At 59.4% G+C, this 16,768-nt stretch overlaps 1 protein-coding gene across 4 annotated transcripts in view; it reads right to left on the bottom strand.

Annotated features, from left to right (window-relative positions):
* Nucleotides 1-3,529: 3,529 nt before the first annotated feature.
* OLFML2B (olfactomedin like 2B) overlaps nucleotides 3,530-16,768 on the bottom strand; it is a 37,263-nt gene continuing 24,024 nt past the window's right edge. The window contains exons 6-9 of one of the 4 annotated variants that reach the window (XM_042976151.1): nucleotides 14,824-15,333; nucleotides 5,285-5,461; nucleotides 4,005-4,576; nucleotides 3,530-3,729 (exon numbers count right to left, since the gene is read on the bottom strand). In XM_042976151.1, the coding sequence (XP_042832085.1) occupies nucleotides 3,622-3,729; nucleotides 4,005-4,576; nucleotides 5,285-5,461; nucleotides 14,824-15,333 (1,367 nt within the window). In that variant the 3' untranslated portion in view covers nucleotides 3,530-3,621. Of the gene's footprint in view, nucleotides 3,730-3,840; nucleotides 4,577-5,284; nucleotides 5,462-14,823; nucleotides 15,337-16,768 lie in introns of those variants that run through there. The other 3 variants (XM_042976150.1, XM_042976153.1, XM_042976152.1) reach the window with 3 other exon arrangements.

Here is a 16,768-nt window from a genome sequence, read left to right as displayed (position 1 = left end):
TCTGCCGAAAAACCAACATCGTTTCCTCAGCAAATCGACGGCAGGAACGGAAAGGGGCAGAAGAGCGGGGAACAAATCTGGACTAAAAGAGATTTGACAACAATTAATAGCGGGGCGCCTGGGGGGCTCAGCTGGGTAAGCGTCCACTTCGGCTCAGGTCACGATCTCACGGTTCGTGGGTTCGAGCCCCGCGTCGGACTCTGGGCTGACAGCATGGAGCCTGCTGGGGATTCTCTCTCTCCACCCCTCCCCCACTCAGGCTCACTCTCTCTCTAAAAATAAACAGATTTTTTTTTTTTTTTAAAAAAGGGTCCTCGAGCTTATATCCCAGGGGACCATCAAGGGAAGTCCAAAAGGAGAGCAGACTTGAGGAATCAAGGACTTTGGCTTTGGGGGGTGATAGCGGCCGGTATTTTTCACTTAGGTTCCTCGCACTGCCTTGTCTGAACCTTCCGCGAACGCTCTCCCCATGCAGGTGGAGGGTGCTCCTGTTTACAGAGGGCAGCCAGGCTCAGAGAGGCTGACTCCAGGTCACGTGAAGGCCAAGTGGGGGAGCCAGGACTCACGCCAGGCACTGGGGACGGTTCCCTCCAGCGGACATCTGGCTTCACCGCGTGGTAGCCGTCGGGGAAGGCGGTGCTGGGTCGGCCTCAGGCGCGGCGGCCTCACCGAGCGCCCCGAGGCCTGGGCCTTCCCGGCCCCCCGCTGCCAGCCTCCGGAGGTCTGCCCGCTGAGCCCCTCAGCGTCTTCTGCCTCCGCCCAAATGTCCCCTCATCGCACAGACGGTCCCCGAGCTGCCTTTACAAACAGCCACGCCTCCCCTTCTCCCAGTTTTCTCTAGCTCCTTTCCCTGCTTGGGATTAGTGCCACCCGTCACCTTACACAGAAACGCATTTCCTTCTCCCTCCTGCTCTAGAACAGAAGCACCGTGAAGTCAGGACTCGGCCAGCCCCGGAGGCTCCATGAATATTTATCGAACGAATACATGCGCGCACACACGAATAAAATGAATGTAAAAAGAGGGATGTTAGTCATTTCTTTCTCTACTTTAGAAAATCACGCTGCTGGGAAGTACCGTAATAGGGGGGAAAAAGCACACTTGACCCTTAAACAACACGGGTTTGAACGGAGGTGTATTTTTTCCGATACAATACAGCACTGCCCGTGTATTTTCCTTACGATTTCCTTAACATTTTCTCTTCTCTGGCTTCCTTTACTGTGACGTACAGCATATAACGCATAAAGCATAGCAAATATGTGTTAATCCACTGTTTGCGTTATTGGTAGGCTATTAATAGCCATGTTTTGAGGGAGCCAAAAGTTATAGGTGGATTCTCAACTGCACGGGGTGTGGGGGGGCGGTCCTACTCCCCACCCCCACCCCACCCCCACCCCACTCCCACCCCCCGTGCTGTTGGAGGGTCGAATGTAAATCTGTCTTCCCGTCACTGTCACTATCGAGAGGTGGCAGAGCCCAGAGGAGACTCAGCAGGTTTGAAAGCCGGAAGGCCCCCCCCCTCTTCTACAGGTGAGGGGAAGGCCAAGGTCAGAACTCACCTGGCCGTTGCTCTCTCTGCAACCATCTGAGAAACTGATTCTCTGATTCTTCGTGTTCCCAAAGGTGGATCCCATGATGAGGAAGCGGTCTGGGGAGTCCTGCCTGAGCTCAGGGAAGCCGCTTCCGACCACCCGGCCTCGGGCCGGGGTCACGCTCCCCACAGGCCCGACCACCTTCCTCTTCGTCCTCCTTCCGGCCTGTGGGAGCCGAGCCGCCGCCCACCTGGCCCGAGTGGGCCGTGGGGCCCGAGGGTAATGAGCTCACACACACGAGCTGCAGCTGGCACCCCAGGGGCCGGTCCTCGAGGCTCTTGGCTGGAGGGCCAGCGGGTGAGGACGCCCCACAGAGGGGCCGGGAGAGTGCCGCTCGGGTCCGTGGCCAGGTGTTTCCAGGCCGGAGAGTCAGCGAGGGGGCGGGGACGTGCCCTTCGCACCTGCTGACCACCTCCCCCCGGGGGCCCCGGACCGCGACGTGGCCAGTCAGGGCAGCCGCTCCCCGGCCCAGGCAGCACCACTGTCCCCTCCCACCTAGAGGCTTCTCAGGCCAGGGCCCGGCTGGCCGGGGGATGCGGCCTGTGTCCCGGGATCCCGCGCCCCCACCTCGCGAGCTGGGCCCCTCGGAATTAATTCTTTGGCACCACAGCTGGGCCCTGACCGAGCCTCCACCCCTCCTGACTGCCCCCGGTTGCCGGTCCTGTCGCCCGGCCCCGAAGGCCACCCCGTCCCGGAACCCTGGGGTCTGAGGCCTTTCCGGACACCGCAGGGCAGGCCAGCTCTGAGGTTAGGGCCGAGGCTTGGACAGGAAGCAGCCCGGGGAGCCCTGGCATCGTGAGGACAGCAGCAAAGAGCCGAGGCCAAGGGCGAGGCATAGGTCACAGGGGGCAGATATCCCGCACCGGACTCGGCCGGCCGCCCAGCGGCGAGGTCGCCAGGAGTGGGTGGTGGGACGGGCCCCGGTCCAGCAGGCTGGCAACCGTCAGCACGTCACTTTGCAGGGACGGACGGAGAAGCGGACGTTTTCATGCGCCACCCCGGTCCCTCAGAGCAGCCCTGCCTGGGGCTCGAGTCTCTGCTATGGTTTCCAAGCCAGGGCCCGACCAGAACACCTGTGCCCCCCTCCGCCGAGCGGGGCTCTGGACACGGGCACCAGCCGCCATCTGTTTGAACCCTGGACACGCCACCTCTCTCCTCTAACCCTCCTGCGGCCGCCAAACCTGACGGGCACCTGCATTTGCTGAGGAAACTTTACCCACGAAGCCCCGGGACAGAGAAGTCACTGGGTGCAAGTGGAGGGCGGGGTGGGGGTGGAACCCCCTGGCCACACAGGGAGGCTGGCCGTAGCCCGGGGGTGGCCATGCGGGCCGTGTGTGTGTGTGTGTGTGTGTGTGTGCGTGTGTGTGCGCGCGCGCGCGCGCGTGTGTGCGCCTGTGTAGGGGGCACCTGAGGTCTGTACAGAAGGACTCTCCGGGCAACTACTCCCCCAACGGTGGGGGGCAGGGGAGGTGGGACAGCGTGGTGACATGATGTGCCTGACTTCCAACCTCATCCTCAGGGTCGGCCCTCTTCCCACAAACTCAGGAGTCACCTGTCGAGGCTTCTCCGTCTGTTTTGTGTCACGAGGAGGCGAGCGCAGGCCGGTGGGCTCAGCGGCGTCTGGAGAGGGGCCGGGCCTTCCCTTCCTGTACACGCTTCCCGGCAGGGGGTGGGGGGCTGCTTTCAGAGCGGGGCCGAGTCCCCCCCTCAGGGGAAGGTGGGCAGGGGAGCCCCGCGGAATGGGAACATTCACCACGAGGATGAGGAGGGGGAGGCCGACTGAGCAGACTGATCCGGCTCCGTCCAGATCCCCCTCAGCAGGGGAGGTGGCTCAGGGCGGGTACAGCTCCGAGGGACAGGATCAACCCTGCCGGACACAGCCACGAGGAACAAAAACGCGTTTGGGGGGTGGTTTTACATTTCCTCTTTATTTAAAAAAAAAAAAAAAAAAAAAAATCATTTTTCTGGGTTTTTAAAACTTCTCCAATAATAAAAATTTTCCCGCCCCTTAACGCTTCTTTCTCGCCTCCTTCACCCCTGCTCCTGGGGCCTTCGGCCTGCAAGACCCGGATGGAGAAACCTTTCCAACGGCCGAGATCCGGGAGCTGGAGGGGCTGAGGGTTTGAAGGAAGGTGGTTCCTGGTCAGAAGGAGAAGTTCATTTGCACAAAAATATAAACCGTGGAGGATGAGACCAGCACATACGTGTATGGATTGATCTACAATCCACTTAAAAAAAATAGACCCAAACTGTCATTTTACAACTGCAATATTATACAAAATATTATATATTTTTTAAACCACACACACCCACCCACACACACGCGCACGCACGCACACAAGGCGCCGGGGGCCCCTCTGCACTTCCGCACGTGGGGACGGGCGTCAGTAGGCGAAGATGACGTGGTAGGTGACCTGGTGCCCGTTGTCCCAGGCGTAGAGCAGGCGGTCCTTGGGGTTGTAGTCTATCTGGGTGGTGTACGAATACTCGTTCTCGAACAGCAGCCGGGGCACGATCTGCGTGTTGGTGTGGGTGTCGAAGGCGTAGGAGATGTTGGCGTTGCGCTGGTTGTGGCTGTCCACGGCGTACAGCACCCCGCAGATGACGAAGCAGTTGCCGTACAAGTGCCGCCGCAGCCCCGTGCGCCACGTGGTCTCCTTCTGCGTGCTCAGGTCCGCGGCGTTGAGCTTGCTCAGCACGATCACCTCCTGGCTGAAGCCCTCCTCGTCCAGGGCCGGGTAGATGAGCCACAGGCCGTTCTCGTCCACGGCGAAGTCCACGTCCGAGTGGCCCTGCCACCGCCAGGGCGTGGCCTCCTCGTAGGCCACGTCGTGGAGCATGGCCCAGGCGGCCACGAAGCGCTGCTTCAGGTCGTACTTGATGATGTTGCGGGTGAAGGCGCGGTTGTAGTAGAAGGCGCCGCCGTATACCACGTGACCCGTGCCGATCCAGCTGTAGGGCAGCTTGTAGGAGTTGCTCCAGCGACCTGGGGGGGGGGGGGGGGGGGCAGTGTGATGGGACCCGCCAGCGGCTAGGGGTCCGGACCCTGGGGCTGCGTCACCGCTCTGCCACTTTCTGGGGGGCGGGGGGGAGGAATAGGGGGAAGGGCAGTGTGATGGGACCCGCCAGCGGCTAGGGGTCCGGGACCTGAGGCTGCGTCTCCGCTCTGCCACTTTCGGGGGGGGGGGGGGTGGAAGGGGAATAGGGGGAAGGGCAGTGTGATGGGACCCGCCAGCGGCTAGCGGTCCGGACCCGCGTCTCCACGTCTCCGCTCTGCCACTTACGGGTTTCGTCCAGCACACGGCGAGCCTCCGCACGCCCGCCCACCACCCGGAGAGAAGGCGGCCCACTCCCCTCGCCTGGCGGGTTCCAGTCCCAGGGCGCTAACCCACGAGAGCCCGGCCCGCACCCCACCCCACCCCGCGCCCTGGGAGGGGGGAGGTGCTGTCACCACCGGCCCCCTCCAGTCCACGACCCAGGAGCTGTGCGCAGGGAATGCGGGGCGGGCAGAAGGGGGCCCTCCCGCGACCAGGAAGGACCTCTCGCCACCGGAAGGCGGAAGGCCCTTCTCATCCGCCCCCTGCTTCCGGAGATCTGGCCGCGATGGAAGCAGGAGGCGGGAGGGCACCCGCGAGGGCCTGCGATGGAAGTAGCGGTGGGGGGCAGAGGCACCCACGGGGCCCGCCGCCTGTACCCTGTTTGAAGTTCTCCAAGTTGCGGAACTCCACCAGCGTGTTGCCATAGTAATAGTTGGTGACGTAAATCCGCTCATCCTTGGCCAGGGGGTCCTTCATCCAGGCCCCTTCGTTCCGCCCGTACGTGTTCTGGGTGATCGGCCCCGTGATGGTGGACAGGGTGTCCTTGCACCTTCCTGACGGCGGAGACAGGGGCGAGGGGCAGGGGTGAAGGGGGACCTGAAGCGAGCGCCCCCCCTCCCGGGTCTGACCCCGTGCGGCTTCAGCGGCCTTCCAGGTGCCCAGAGCCGAGACGCCTCGACATCGTCCACTCCTCCTCCCGCCGGTCCTGCGCTCTACTCACTCCGAGCCACCTGCTGCCACCATCCCCACTGCGTTAGTGTCCCCGTGCCCCTGCGGGCTCGTCAGCCCTACGGACTCCTCCCTCAAGGATCTAAGCTCCAGAGTTCTCTTCTGACACCACAGCCTCCTGGGAAAAAACCATCCTACTTCTTCTACTGGATTCCATCTGTTCCCACCGTGCTATGAACGAGCCTCTCCGGGACGTCATTTCTCTGCCGAGCGACCCTGGTGCCTCCCCCTCCGCCCTCCAGGTCTCCCCCACCTGGAACGCGAGCACCGCGGGAGGCAGGCAGGGGGCTTCCTCCTCCCCCACGGTCCTCAGGATACAGCATCTGGGCGGATACATGGCAGCCGGGGAAGCCGACCAGAGCTGAGCAACTTGCCTACTGCCGGTGACAGGGACTCGGGGCTCCACCCGCCGCTGAGCTGCCCAGAGGCGTCTGGCCAGGCTGTCTGGGGCCAGGTCAGTCCCGGTTGAGCAGTGGCTGTCGGTGCCCCTGAGGCCCACCCCCTGGGTCCTGGAGAGCTGTCCTCAAGCCCCTGCCCCTGTCGCTATGGTGGGCAAGATGCCAGGGTCCCCTTCTGGGGAGCTGGGGGAACAGGGGACCCAGCTCCACGTCAGGAGCTGCTTGGCTGTAGGCGCCCCTTCTAAGCCAAGTCTGCCTTCGTGGGACAGGAGCTCGGTAACGTACCCCTAATGGGCTCTCTGGAGTGACCTCTTGTGCCCAGGAGGGGCCCTAAAAGGCCACGGGAGCCACGTTGAGTTCTAGACCAAGTGGAAAGCCTGCCGTGCTTAATACGTAGTGTTGTTATGTAGTGAGCACAGCTCTCCCAGACACTGAAATGATGTGCGACCACTGAGAACGTGTGTTCTTTCTGTCCCCGCACTGGTGGGTTGGGGAGGAGGTGGGAAGGTGAATCCGGCCCTCACACCGCCCCCCGTCCTGCTCCTCCCGGCCGAACACCCCCACCTGCCATCAAGACTGGTGTGCGCATGGGCGAGAGTGGTAAGAGTAACTGGTCCCTGACGTTCACCTGGGACAAAAAACAAAGGCCTACGGTTCAGATTCAGGGTGCTCTCGATTCCAGGCCACCCTCATTTCCAAACTGCTCCGATCCGTTCCATCCATCCTGCTTCCCCATTAGTGGTCTGAGGAAGGAGCTCGAGCTGGCAGGACAGGCAGGCACAGTGCCCTTGGCCCCGGGCCCGGGGCAGCAGGCGGCCGGAGGTGGGATGAACATTGTTTCCCAGGCGGGCCCCGCGGTGGGGTGCAACTGGCAGGCTTCGGGCAGCTCTGTGTGGGGTTCATTAGGTCCCGATCTGACAGAGCGGGGAGGGATTCGGTCTCCGTTAGACAAACAACAGCCGACCAGCCAAAGCCTCATTCCCCCACATCTGAGCTCATCTGTTCAAAACAATAAACCAGAAGGCTAGAGCTGAGCCCAGGCAGCGGCGTCTGATGGAAAATATCTCGTTCCCTGGCGCCGACCGGGGGTGCCGGCTGATAGGTGGGGAGGCCGTGCTTCCTCTGCGCGGAGGTGAGCCCTCGTGTGCCACCCCCAGGGAGGAGCACTTCTCGTGTCCCCTCTCTGACCAGACTCAGGAACTGCCGATGAGCTCCCGGGAGCCAGGACTCCTCTGAGTTTTTTGAAACACTAGGGTGCCCTGGGCAGCCCGCTAAATCCCTACAGGTCCCGTCTGAGCCCCGAGGCTCTGTTGCTGCTCCACTCCCGAGGTGGGGGCGGGGGCGGGGGCGGGGGAGGCGTTAGAATCTGTCCCAGGTTTGGAGCCAGAGGCCTGGCCTTGGTCTTGGCCCTGCTACTGACCCCAGAGTCTGTGTTACCTCCAAAATGTCATACAGCCTTAATTTCTTCTGCAGTAAAGCGAGCGTAATATACGTCCTACCTACTTCACAAAGGTGCTCGGAGAATCCACTCCGATGACGGCACGGTAGGCTGAGTCATGGCCCCAAAGACACCCAGGTCCTAACCCCGGAACCTGTGAATGTGACCTAACATGGCAAAAGGGACTGTGCAGATATGATTAAGTCAAAGATCTTGAGATGGGGATATCCCGGATTATCCGAGGGAGTCCCCAATGGCTCAGCAATTCCCTTATAACAGGGAGGCAGGAGATCTGACAGGAGGAAGCATGAGGGACGCAGCCGCCAAGCCAGGAAAGGCAAGATATGGATTCTCCCTTGGAGCCTCGGGAAGGAATCAGCCCTCCGACATCTTGATTTTAGCCCCTTGAGACACATTCCAGACTTCTCACCTCTAGAATGGTCAGAGAACAAATTTCCATTGTTTAAGCCACTAAGTTCGTGGTAATTTGTCACAGGAGACATAGACACTGAGGCGGATGGAGTCGGCTTCTGGAGTCAGGCGTCCCTACCTCTGTAGTTAGATGGAGTCCCAGCTGGCAGGCACCCAGGACCTCAGATAGAGGGACACGGGCCGGCAGGGGGGCAGAAACAGTGGGCACACATGCGCGGTTTCAGAGCACTTGAAAACATGTTCAAGGTCAGTAAAACCATGAGGCCCAGACCCATCACCACGGCCTGAGAACTGGGGCCGTTCGGACGCTCCTGCCCTTGGCAACAAACTGTCAGCCTCGGAGGGAAGACGCTTCGTGTTAACAACTCTCTTCAAGGACAGGGAGAGAAAGGCGGGAGAAAATTCAAAGGAGCCACAGAGGAGACGGGCTATCTGTGACTCATGTTACAAGTGTCCCCCACGCTCAGTGACGGCAAACGTGTACGAAACCCTCTCTAGGTATCAGCCCCTTTAAGCAGACAGTTCAGTGGCTCTCCTGCGCAGGGTCCCAGGGGCTGAAAACAAGGGGCTCCTCCCCTGAGCACATGCACCTGCCGTCCCTGGCCATCCTGAATCTGCAGAGAGGCCCCCCTGCCATCGCGGGCTCTCAGCTGTGGCGCTCACGGGGCAGGGTCCCCGCAGACACATGGGGGCACCGTGCCGTCCTCCCCGTCACCCCCGACACCTCCGATCGCCAGTGGCCAGGTCCTTCCCTGCCAGCTCTCACCGTGCTCTCCCCTGCCCCCACTCCCTGGTCCTGCTTCCCCAGCTCCCGGGCTGGCCTCCCCCCGCCCCCCCTTCACTTTTGTCCTGAGAGCTACACTCTTGAGCCTCTCCCTGCTCTTCCTGCGGCCGCTGGGCCAACTCGGCTCCTCCTGAGGACTCAGCCCAGGCCCCGCTTCAAGGCACATCCAACTGCCCGCTAGACATTGGCCTCCCGTGTGCCTTCCTGGTTCCTCAGACTTCACAGGGTAAAAGCTGGAATCCAGTTGCTTCCATGGACAGCTTGCTGCACTCGCACCTCCCGCCCCCCAGAAAGGCACCGCATACCACCCAGTGGCCACACCAGGGTCCTGGTCCCTCCTGCTGTCTCCTCCTCCCCCACCCGCAGGTGGCTGTCTCCCACCTCTCCCTCTCCCCACCTTTCCCCTCCCCACCACTGTGGCTTAGTTCAGACCTCACTGCCTTTTCCGGGGTCACCCAGTTACCCCGCTGGCCCCTCTGGCTCCTCTCTGCCCCTTTCCACCTCCCCTGCCCGTGGTCACACGCTGTTTTCTGCTTAAACCCTTAACCCGCCATCGCCATCACCGGCCACCGTGGGAAGCTGACTCAGCCCCTATCCCGGCACGCCTGTCCTCCTGCAGTCTATCCCTGCCCCCGCCGATCCCCACCAAACTCTGGTGGCTCCAGGGGCCAGGAGGGGACAGAAACAGGTGAAGGGGGGGGGGGGGGGAGGGACGACAGGCAGCAATATAGAGGCCGTGGCGGGTTGGGAGAGCAGCTGACCCGAAGGCATCCAAACTCAAGGCTGTAAGAACATCCTGGGATGAATTCAGCCCTCTGGCCGCCACACTAACTGCTTGTGTTCGCGGGCTGCCCTCTCGGGGTGCACAGGCCTTTGTGGCCTGTGATCTCTGTGCCATCACAGCGGGCCCCCGCTAGGAAGGGGCCGCCCTGGCTTTAACGCTCTGCTGTCGCCATCCTGACGCTCTTGATAATTTTACCTGTGACCTTGTTTCTAGAAGCAAAGTCTAACAGGACCGTGGAGCGCGTGCACGTGTACAGGAGCACGCAACACGTGTGTGTCTGCCTTCCTCGTCACCCGTTTGCACGCGGCATTTGCTGGGCCTGATGGACACAGGACTCCGGGGGGACCCACCGTGCGCGGGGGTTCAGCCAGACTCGGGTGAGCGCGTTGCCCCCACAGCGGAGCCAGGGGGACCCGCGGCCCCAGAGGCCGTGCTTTCCCCGGGAGCCAGGACTTAGCAGAACGTAGAAGACAGTGGCGCATTCAGAAACGTGAAAAACCGAGTAAAGGGCCCCGTGTTATTTCTTGTGTTACTTCCTGGGATTAGCCAACGACCGACAGCCGGTCTTGTTAGCCTTCCCCACCCAGCGGGCTGGAATGGCACGTCCTGCCATCACATGCACCTACCAAGAAGGAAAACAAAAGAGCGGAGCGGGCTCGTGCGGCCTTGCACCATCCTGCTAAGAACAGAATCCGCCTGCATGAAGGGACTGTGACGTAGGAATTACATCATTCTGGTGACTTCCACAGAGGAGTTAAAAGATCTTATATTCGCATTTAAAACTGACGTTTCAGGGGCACCTGGGTGGCTCAGTCGGTTAAGCGTCCGACTTCAGCTCAGGTCACGATCTCGCGTTCCGTGAGTTCGAGCCCCGCGTCGGGCTCTGGGCTGATGGCTCAGAGCCTGGAGCCTGCTTCCGATTCTGTGTCTCCCTCTCTCTCTGCCCCTCCCCCGTTCATGCTCTGTCTCTCCCTGTCTCAAAAATAAATAAAACGTTAAAAAAAAAAATTAAAAAAATAAATAAATAAAATAAAACTGACGTTTCACAACGTAAATGTGGTAAAACTCATGGGAGTAATTTGAATTTTTAGTATTTCTTCACTTACACTGGCACGAAATAGCAAAGAAAAACAGCATGAGAGAGAGAGAGAGAGAGAGAGAGAGAGAGAGACAGAGTCACCGCAGAAGAAAGGGAAAAGCTCCTATTCACTACCTCTCGTGATGCCCCACCCCCCGCGCTCTCATTCGGGACGAGGATCCACAAGTCACTGGCCGCCCCGACCATGCCGCTCCCGCAGTCCCACCTTCCACCTTCCTGCTCGGCCCGGCCAGTTCTTCCTCATCCTTCGGGACGGCCAGGTCAGCTCTCTTTCCAGGAGAGAGCCCCTCGGACCCAAAGCACCCCATGCATCCCTCCGCTAGAACTGAAACGATGTTCACGGGTCCCAAACACGAGCGGGGACACTACCTCGCCTGAGTTGTGAACGCCTCCTGCACCTGCCGCCAACCTGCTGAACACCTGCCTTCCGCTGGGCATCTCAGGTCCCGCTTCAACAGCTCCCTACCACTTTCAGAGTTGACGCTGTGATCCCTTTCATCATCAGGCCCCTGTCCCTGTTCCCCTCCAGCATGTGCCCTTGCCTGGGGGGCTTCCTTCACACCCCCCAGGCAGGTGGCTCTGCCTGCAGGGGCTGCTCTCCCCCACCCCGGGGGGCCGTACGCTGGGGGGCCACGCCTGGAGATGGGGGTCCACAGTCAGAGCTGCTGTCGGCCTTGGCCGGACCAAGAACATCCCCATGTGCACGGCTCCCTCAGGCCACACTAGCCACTTGTCCCCGCCTAGTCCCCCTGGGACGTGAAAACAGCTCCCGCCCTTTCGGGCACCAAATGAGCCTTTTCCTGGCAGAGAGGTGAGGACTGGATTCCTCAGCCCCTTACAAGGAAGCCTCCACTGCATACTCCCGCTTCTAGGCCCAGGGCTCCTGCTTGTGACTGAAGTTCCCTGTGGCTTCAGGGGGCTGCTTGGGTGACTGGGGACAAAGCAACTGACAGCAGAGTGCCCGTGGGGTTGGGGAACGAGCCTGTTAGGTGGCAGGTGGGACTGGGGCAGTTCCTGTCCGGGCGCTGCGGGGTGGGGGGGGGGGGTCCGGCCAGCACTGCTCCTGGCCCGTCAGCACCACCTTCCTCACGCAGCCCGGACCGGCACCCCCTGATACGTGGCAGGCAGGGCTGGCCACCCCACCCATAACCAGAGGGCCGCCAGACCTCGGGGACTGTTAGTGTCTCGGGCTTGTGGGGGAGACCGGTCTTCACAGATCGGGTTTCCTGGGTTCAACGAGGAGACGGGCTCTCACGGGTACTGTCGTCATCCTGACGGTCGCCTTGTCTGCTCCTCCCCTCTCCTTCCCCACCCCAAACCAGCCCCATGGAAAATCTTGAATCAGGAGCTGCAGCTGTTGAAGTCTGGGGCTCTGCAGAGCCTGGCCCACGTGGCATAGGCTTTTCTTCCTCTGCAGGAGCCTCAACAGCCATCCCCAGGCCCCAGGTTGGTGGCTGACCCCTCCCCGGGGCCCCAGGTTGGTGGCTGACCCCTCCCCGGGCTGCAGGGACAGTGGCTGACCCTTCCCTGGACAGCTGGCAGCATCTTTCCTCTCCCGGTCCTACAGTGAGTAGACTTTAGCCAATGCTTGTTTTCATAACCAAAAGTTAATTCTGATTTACTTGTTTTTGGAGTTTTTCTGAAAGGTTTACAGTTCTCCTGAGGATCATGGTAGACATTTTAGGACATCACAAAATCAGATTTGGAAAACATGGCATAGGACGTTCCTTTTAAAAGCAGCCCCATTTAAAACTGCATCTCAAATAGCTTAACATCAAAATTGCCAGACTCATTAAACAGCAAACGGCCTCCACGGGCAGCATACTAGTAGCCTGTGTCGGTTTCAGCCAAATGGTTTTTATTTACCTGCAACTAGGACACGTGGGTGCAACCTGGTCGAACTCAGCCGGGCACAGACAAGCAGGGGTCTGCAGAGAAGGTTCCGGAAAGGAAATCCCATCCACACTAACAACATCTTGAGGGAGCCACTTGACAGCGATAAACGATTAAAAATGATCCCCCAAAATGAGCCAGCCAAGACCACGCCGCCGGAGACACAGAACTTTCCTCTCTCTGTGCCCCCCTCTCTTTTCACCCCTCAGTGTTCGAAGAAAACACCACATGTACGTTCACATCCCTGTGTTTTCTCTGCAGTGGACTCCAGAGGCAAGGATTTGCTTCTGGAAAACCCTCTGGGCCAGTCTTTAGGCAGACCCTTATATCCCCTACGTGCCGATGTCATTCTGGTTAAACAGAATACTGAACAACAAGAGAAAATGATTTCCCACCTCCGGCTCCCACCAGGTAAATGGCCACAAGGACGCCAGGTTTCTCCCGCCTGGGCCTCAGCATCTCAGACAGGCTACTGGAGGTGGACAGAGTCCTAAGAGCCCCAGAAAGGCACATGTTGGCAGCTACACTGGGGGCAACCACCCGCGAAGGCAGGCACAGCAGAGAACCCCACTCCTGGCTAGGAAGTCACCCAGGGAAGAGCTCTCAGGCTGATAAATAGCATCGCTGAGGGCACACAGGTGTGCAGGTTCACCTGTAGCCTGTCTTCACCGTCAGTATCTGAGCCACCCGTGGAGGGACAAGTCTTCTGGACGAACTGTCCCTCCCACTCAAGGGGGAAGCAGTGGGGGTACGGGGGCACCGGGGAGCTCACTCCATGGTGGGGGCGGGGTGCAGTGCTGATCTTGGGGCCTGTGGTCCCATGAGCATGGTCAAGGCCGCCCAGAGCCAGTGCGGAAGTGGAAAACTCGGGCTCAGACCCCAGGACGTTCTGCAGAAATTGGGTAGGACCTGTGGCTTCAGGATGGACTTTCCACGCAGTAAGGAGCTGCCGTCTATACTGTGGTCAGCTTGCTTCCACCACGGAAGGGAAAGGAAAGGAAAGGAAAGGAAAAAAAATGTTCTCTCCTGTTCCCACCCCAACCTCTGCGGCCCAAGAACTGCCTTCTTCTCAAGGTTCATGAGATTTTGCCCTGGGGTCTATTTTTCCTGGATATTTCCCTGCTCCCACTCTGCTGTTATTCTGGGATTTTCCCCCAAGAAGAATCTCTTGCCGTATCATGGCCTGATAAACCTACTGCAAACAACAACACAAAGCCATAGGATTTCATGCAGACAACAGTCTTTAGCAAATTTCTGATTTCATGTGAGACCCATAGAAAGGCAGGGATTTGGCCAAGGTCACACAGCTGTCAGCGGCCGGGACCAGACTACAACCCAGGTGTTTGCTCCCGGCAGGTGCTCTGTCCACCACCTAGTCCAACAGCAGCTACCAGCACCTTGTTGGGAGGAGGGAACGGGAAGAAGGAAGACCTAGGCAGAAGGCAAACCATGTCTCCTGCAAAGCTCGTGCACTTTTCAACAAGCATTTTGATGAAACTATGATTCAACAGTGTTTTCATTCACTACCCGTGGTGACTTAACTAAAGTGTAGTTCTCTTTGGGAGAGGCACCTGTGGCTCCCACCTCTTCTGTTGTCGACTTTCCCCCACCCCGTGTCCCACGGTTCCCAGAGTCCTCCTGTGGCCGCGGAGCCCCCAGAATGGGGCACAGAACAGGGCTGCACTCCTCCATGCTTCTGGGACACGTTCTGCTCCTTTAGGCCCAACAGTCAGAACGTTTCCCTTCTGTTTAGAAAACTCCTGTTCATCCTTCAAAACCCAACTCAAATGCCGCCCTCCTCAGGAAAGCTTCCCCAGCCTTCTTGGCATCCGGGCCAAGCTGGTGCTCCCCTTTCCACTCCTCTGTTCCTCCTCTGTGAGAGCATTTGCCACACGGTGCTGCGATGTCCCCACGCTCTCCAAGGCCGCCGCTCGTGAGATTTGGCCCTGGGGCCCGTTGTGCTAGTTACTCCCCGCCCCCTCCCTGACCCCACAAATAGGAACCCCTTGTTATCTCACGGCCTGGTAAACCTCCTGCAGAAAACTCAGTCATTGCCAAATACCCGGTCCCCACTACAGGAAAGCACACAAGTGTTTACAAAACTGACCAATGCAGGCGGGGCCCTGGCTCCGCTGATTTCGATTTACTCCGGAAAGAAGCTTCCCACCGGGCTCGCCGGCCACACTATGAACGCATAAACCCAGGGTCAACCTGCGGCACTGGCCGAAGACGCAACTCCACTCACTCTCCTTTCCGAAGAAGTCTGACCACCTGGCTCCTGTCTCTCCATTCAACCTCTCCCCAGGCTCAGCCTGTTACCGTGCGAGCGGGAGACGGGGGCCAGGCAGAAGGAACTCACCTATGACATTCCGGATGTCATCCTCCTCCTCCGGGCTCAGGGTGGGGCTGGCGGAGGCCCCGCCCTGCCCCGTGGCAGCGTCTCTCCCCAGCGGGTCTGTCTGGACTGTGGTGGGAGGCACCAGGGCCGTGGGTGGAGCCTCGGTAAATGCGTCCCCAGAGGCCCCTGGCACGGAAGCCGAGGCCGGAGGCTGCTGGGTGGCTGTGTGGGCCACGGTGGTGGCTGGTACCTGAGTGGAAGGTTCCAGGCCTGCCCCCGTCGTGGGACCTGGAATCACGGAGGAGGTCTGGAGCGGGTCTGGGAACCGCGTCGCTGAGGGGGACAGGGTGGGGTCGGGGGAGCTGGGATCTGAGGGCGAGGCCGGGGCCGAGGTCTGCATGTGGGTCATGCCGGAGGTGCCCTGGTGGGTGGCCACCGGCCTCCGGGGGGCGCTGGTCAGCAGGTCGTTGTGTCTCAGAAGCTGATCTTCAATCAGCAGATCCACTCCGTTGTCACCACTGAAAAACTCGTCTTCTGGGAAACAAACAGAAGGTCATCTGTGATTCGGGCGGAGGAGCACTGTCAGGCGGGCAAGAGTATGCGACATTCGGCAGATTAACGACAAGGTTTCTTTCCTCGACATGACGGCCTGATTCAGAGAGGCAGCCCGGCTGGGACTGCAGAAGAGGCAGGTGGGAAGCAGCAGAGATGGGAGGGCTCTGCATCTCCTGGAGGGTCTCTGAACAGACCGCCTCTGAGCTCCACCCGGTCTCCGGGGCACCGGGAGGACGCACAGCCACGACCTGAGCTGGAGGAAGTCACCCCACCCCTGTCCACTCCCCTGGCAGACGCATATGGAGCACATCCAACAAGGGTGAGCAGAACAAACATCCTTCCCCTTCATGGAGCTTCTGTCCAATGGTGCAGACACTAAACAATAGACAGCACACTTACAGTGCTTGGGGGAGAAAGTCGAGGGGGGTGAGGCATGCCCCGGAGCAGGGAGGCGAAAGGAGACTTCCAGTAATGGATAAAGTGGTCAGGAGGGAGATGAGCAGAGGCCCTAAGGAGGTGAAAGAGTTGGCCAAGCAGCCATCAGAGGAAGAGTATTCTGGGGAGAACAGCAGCAGTGCAAAGGCCCTGAGGCCAGAACCTGCCTGTGAAGGCTGAGGAGCAGCCAGTGTGAGAAGCAGAGGGTGTGAGGGGAGAGTAACAGGTGACATCAGGGAGGACACAGGAGCCACATCACATTGGGTTTGGCTGCTGTTTGGACTTGAGTTCTTCTTGTGCATGAAATGGGGGACTGTACACGGTTTTGAGCAGAGAAGGAATATGAGGCGGCAAAGATCTCTTAGGACACAAAGTCTAACCACAGATGAAATAAACAGAGAACTGCATTTCATCTGTTTGTTAAAACCACCATTAAGGAACTGAAGCCATGGGCAGGGCAAAAACGTTTGCAGTACATACAATTAACAAAGGACTTGTTCCAGAATATGTAAAAGAAAAAAAAAAATCCCATAAGTCAGTAATTTAAAAAGACAGGGGCGCCTGGGTGGCTCAGGTGGTTAAGTGTCCAACTTCAGTTCAGGTCATGATCTCACAGTCCGTGGGTTCGAGCCCCACGTCGGGCTCTGTGCTGACGGCTCAGAGCCTGGAGGCTCCTTTGGATTCTGTGTCTCCCTCTCTCTCTCTACCCCTCCCACACTCATGCTCTGTCTCTGTCTCAAAAATAAATAAACATTAAAAAAAAAAAGGCAACAAACATGGTTAAAAATGGGCAAAGGGCACCTGGGTGGCTCAGTCGGTTGAGCATCCGACTTCAGCTCAGGTCATGATTTCATGGTTTGTGGGTTCGAGCCCTGCATCAAGCTCTGTGCTGACAGCTCAGAGCCTGGAACCTGCTGCGGGTTCTCTGTCTCCCTTTCTGCCCCTCCCCTGGTTGCACGCTTGCACGCTCTCTCAA

Source organism: Panthera tigris, chromosome F3 (genome assembly GCF_018350195.1).
Source record: "Panthera tigris isolate Pti1 chromosome F3, P.tigris_Pti1_mat1.1, whole genome shotgun sequence".
Classification (NCBI taxonomy): Eukaryota; Metazoa; Chordata; class Mammalia; order Carnivora; family Felidae; genus Panthera; species Panthera tigris.
This window is presented reverse-complemented; position numbering and strand designations above follow the sequence as displayed.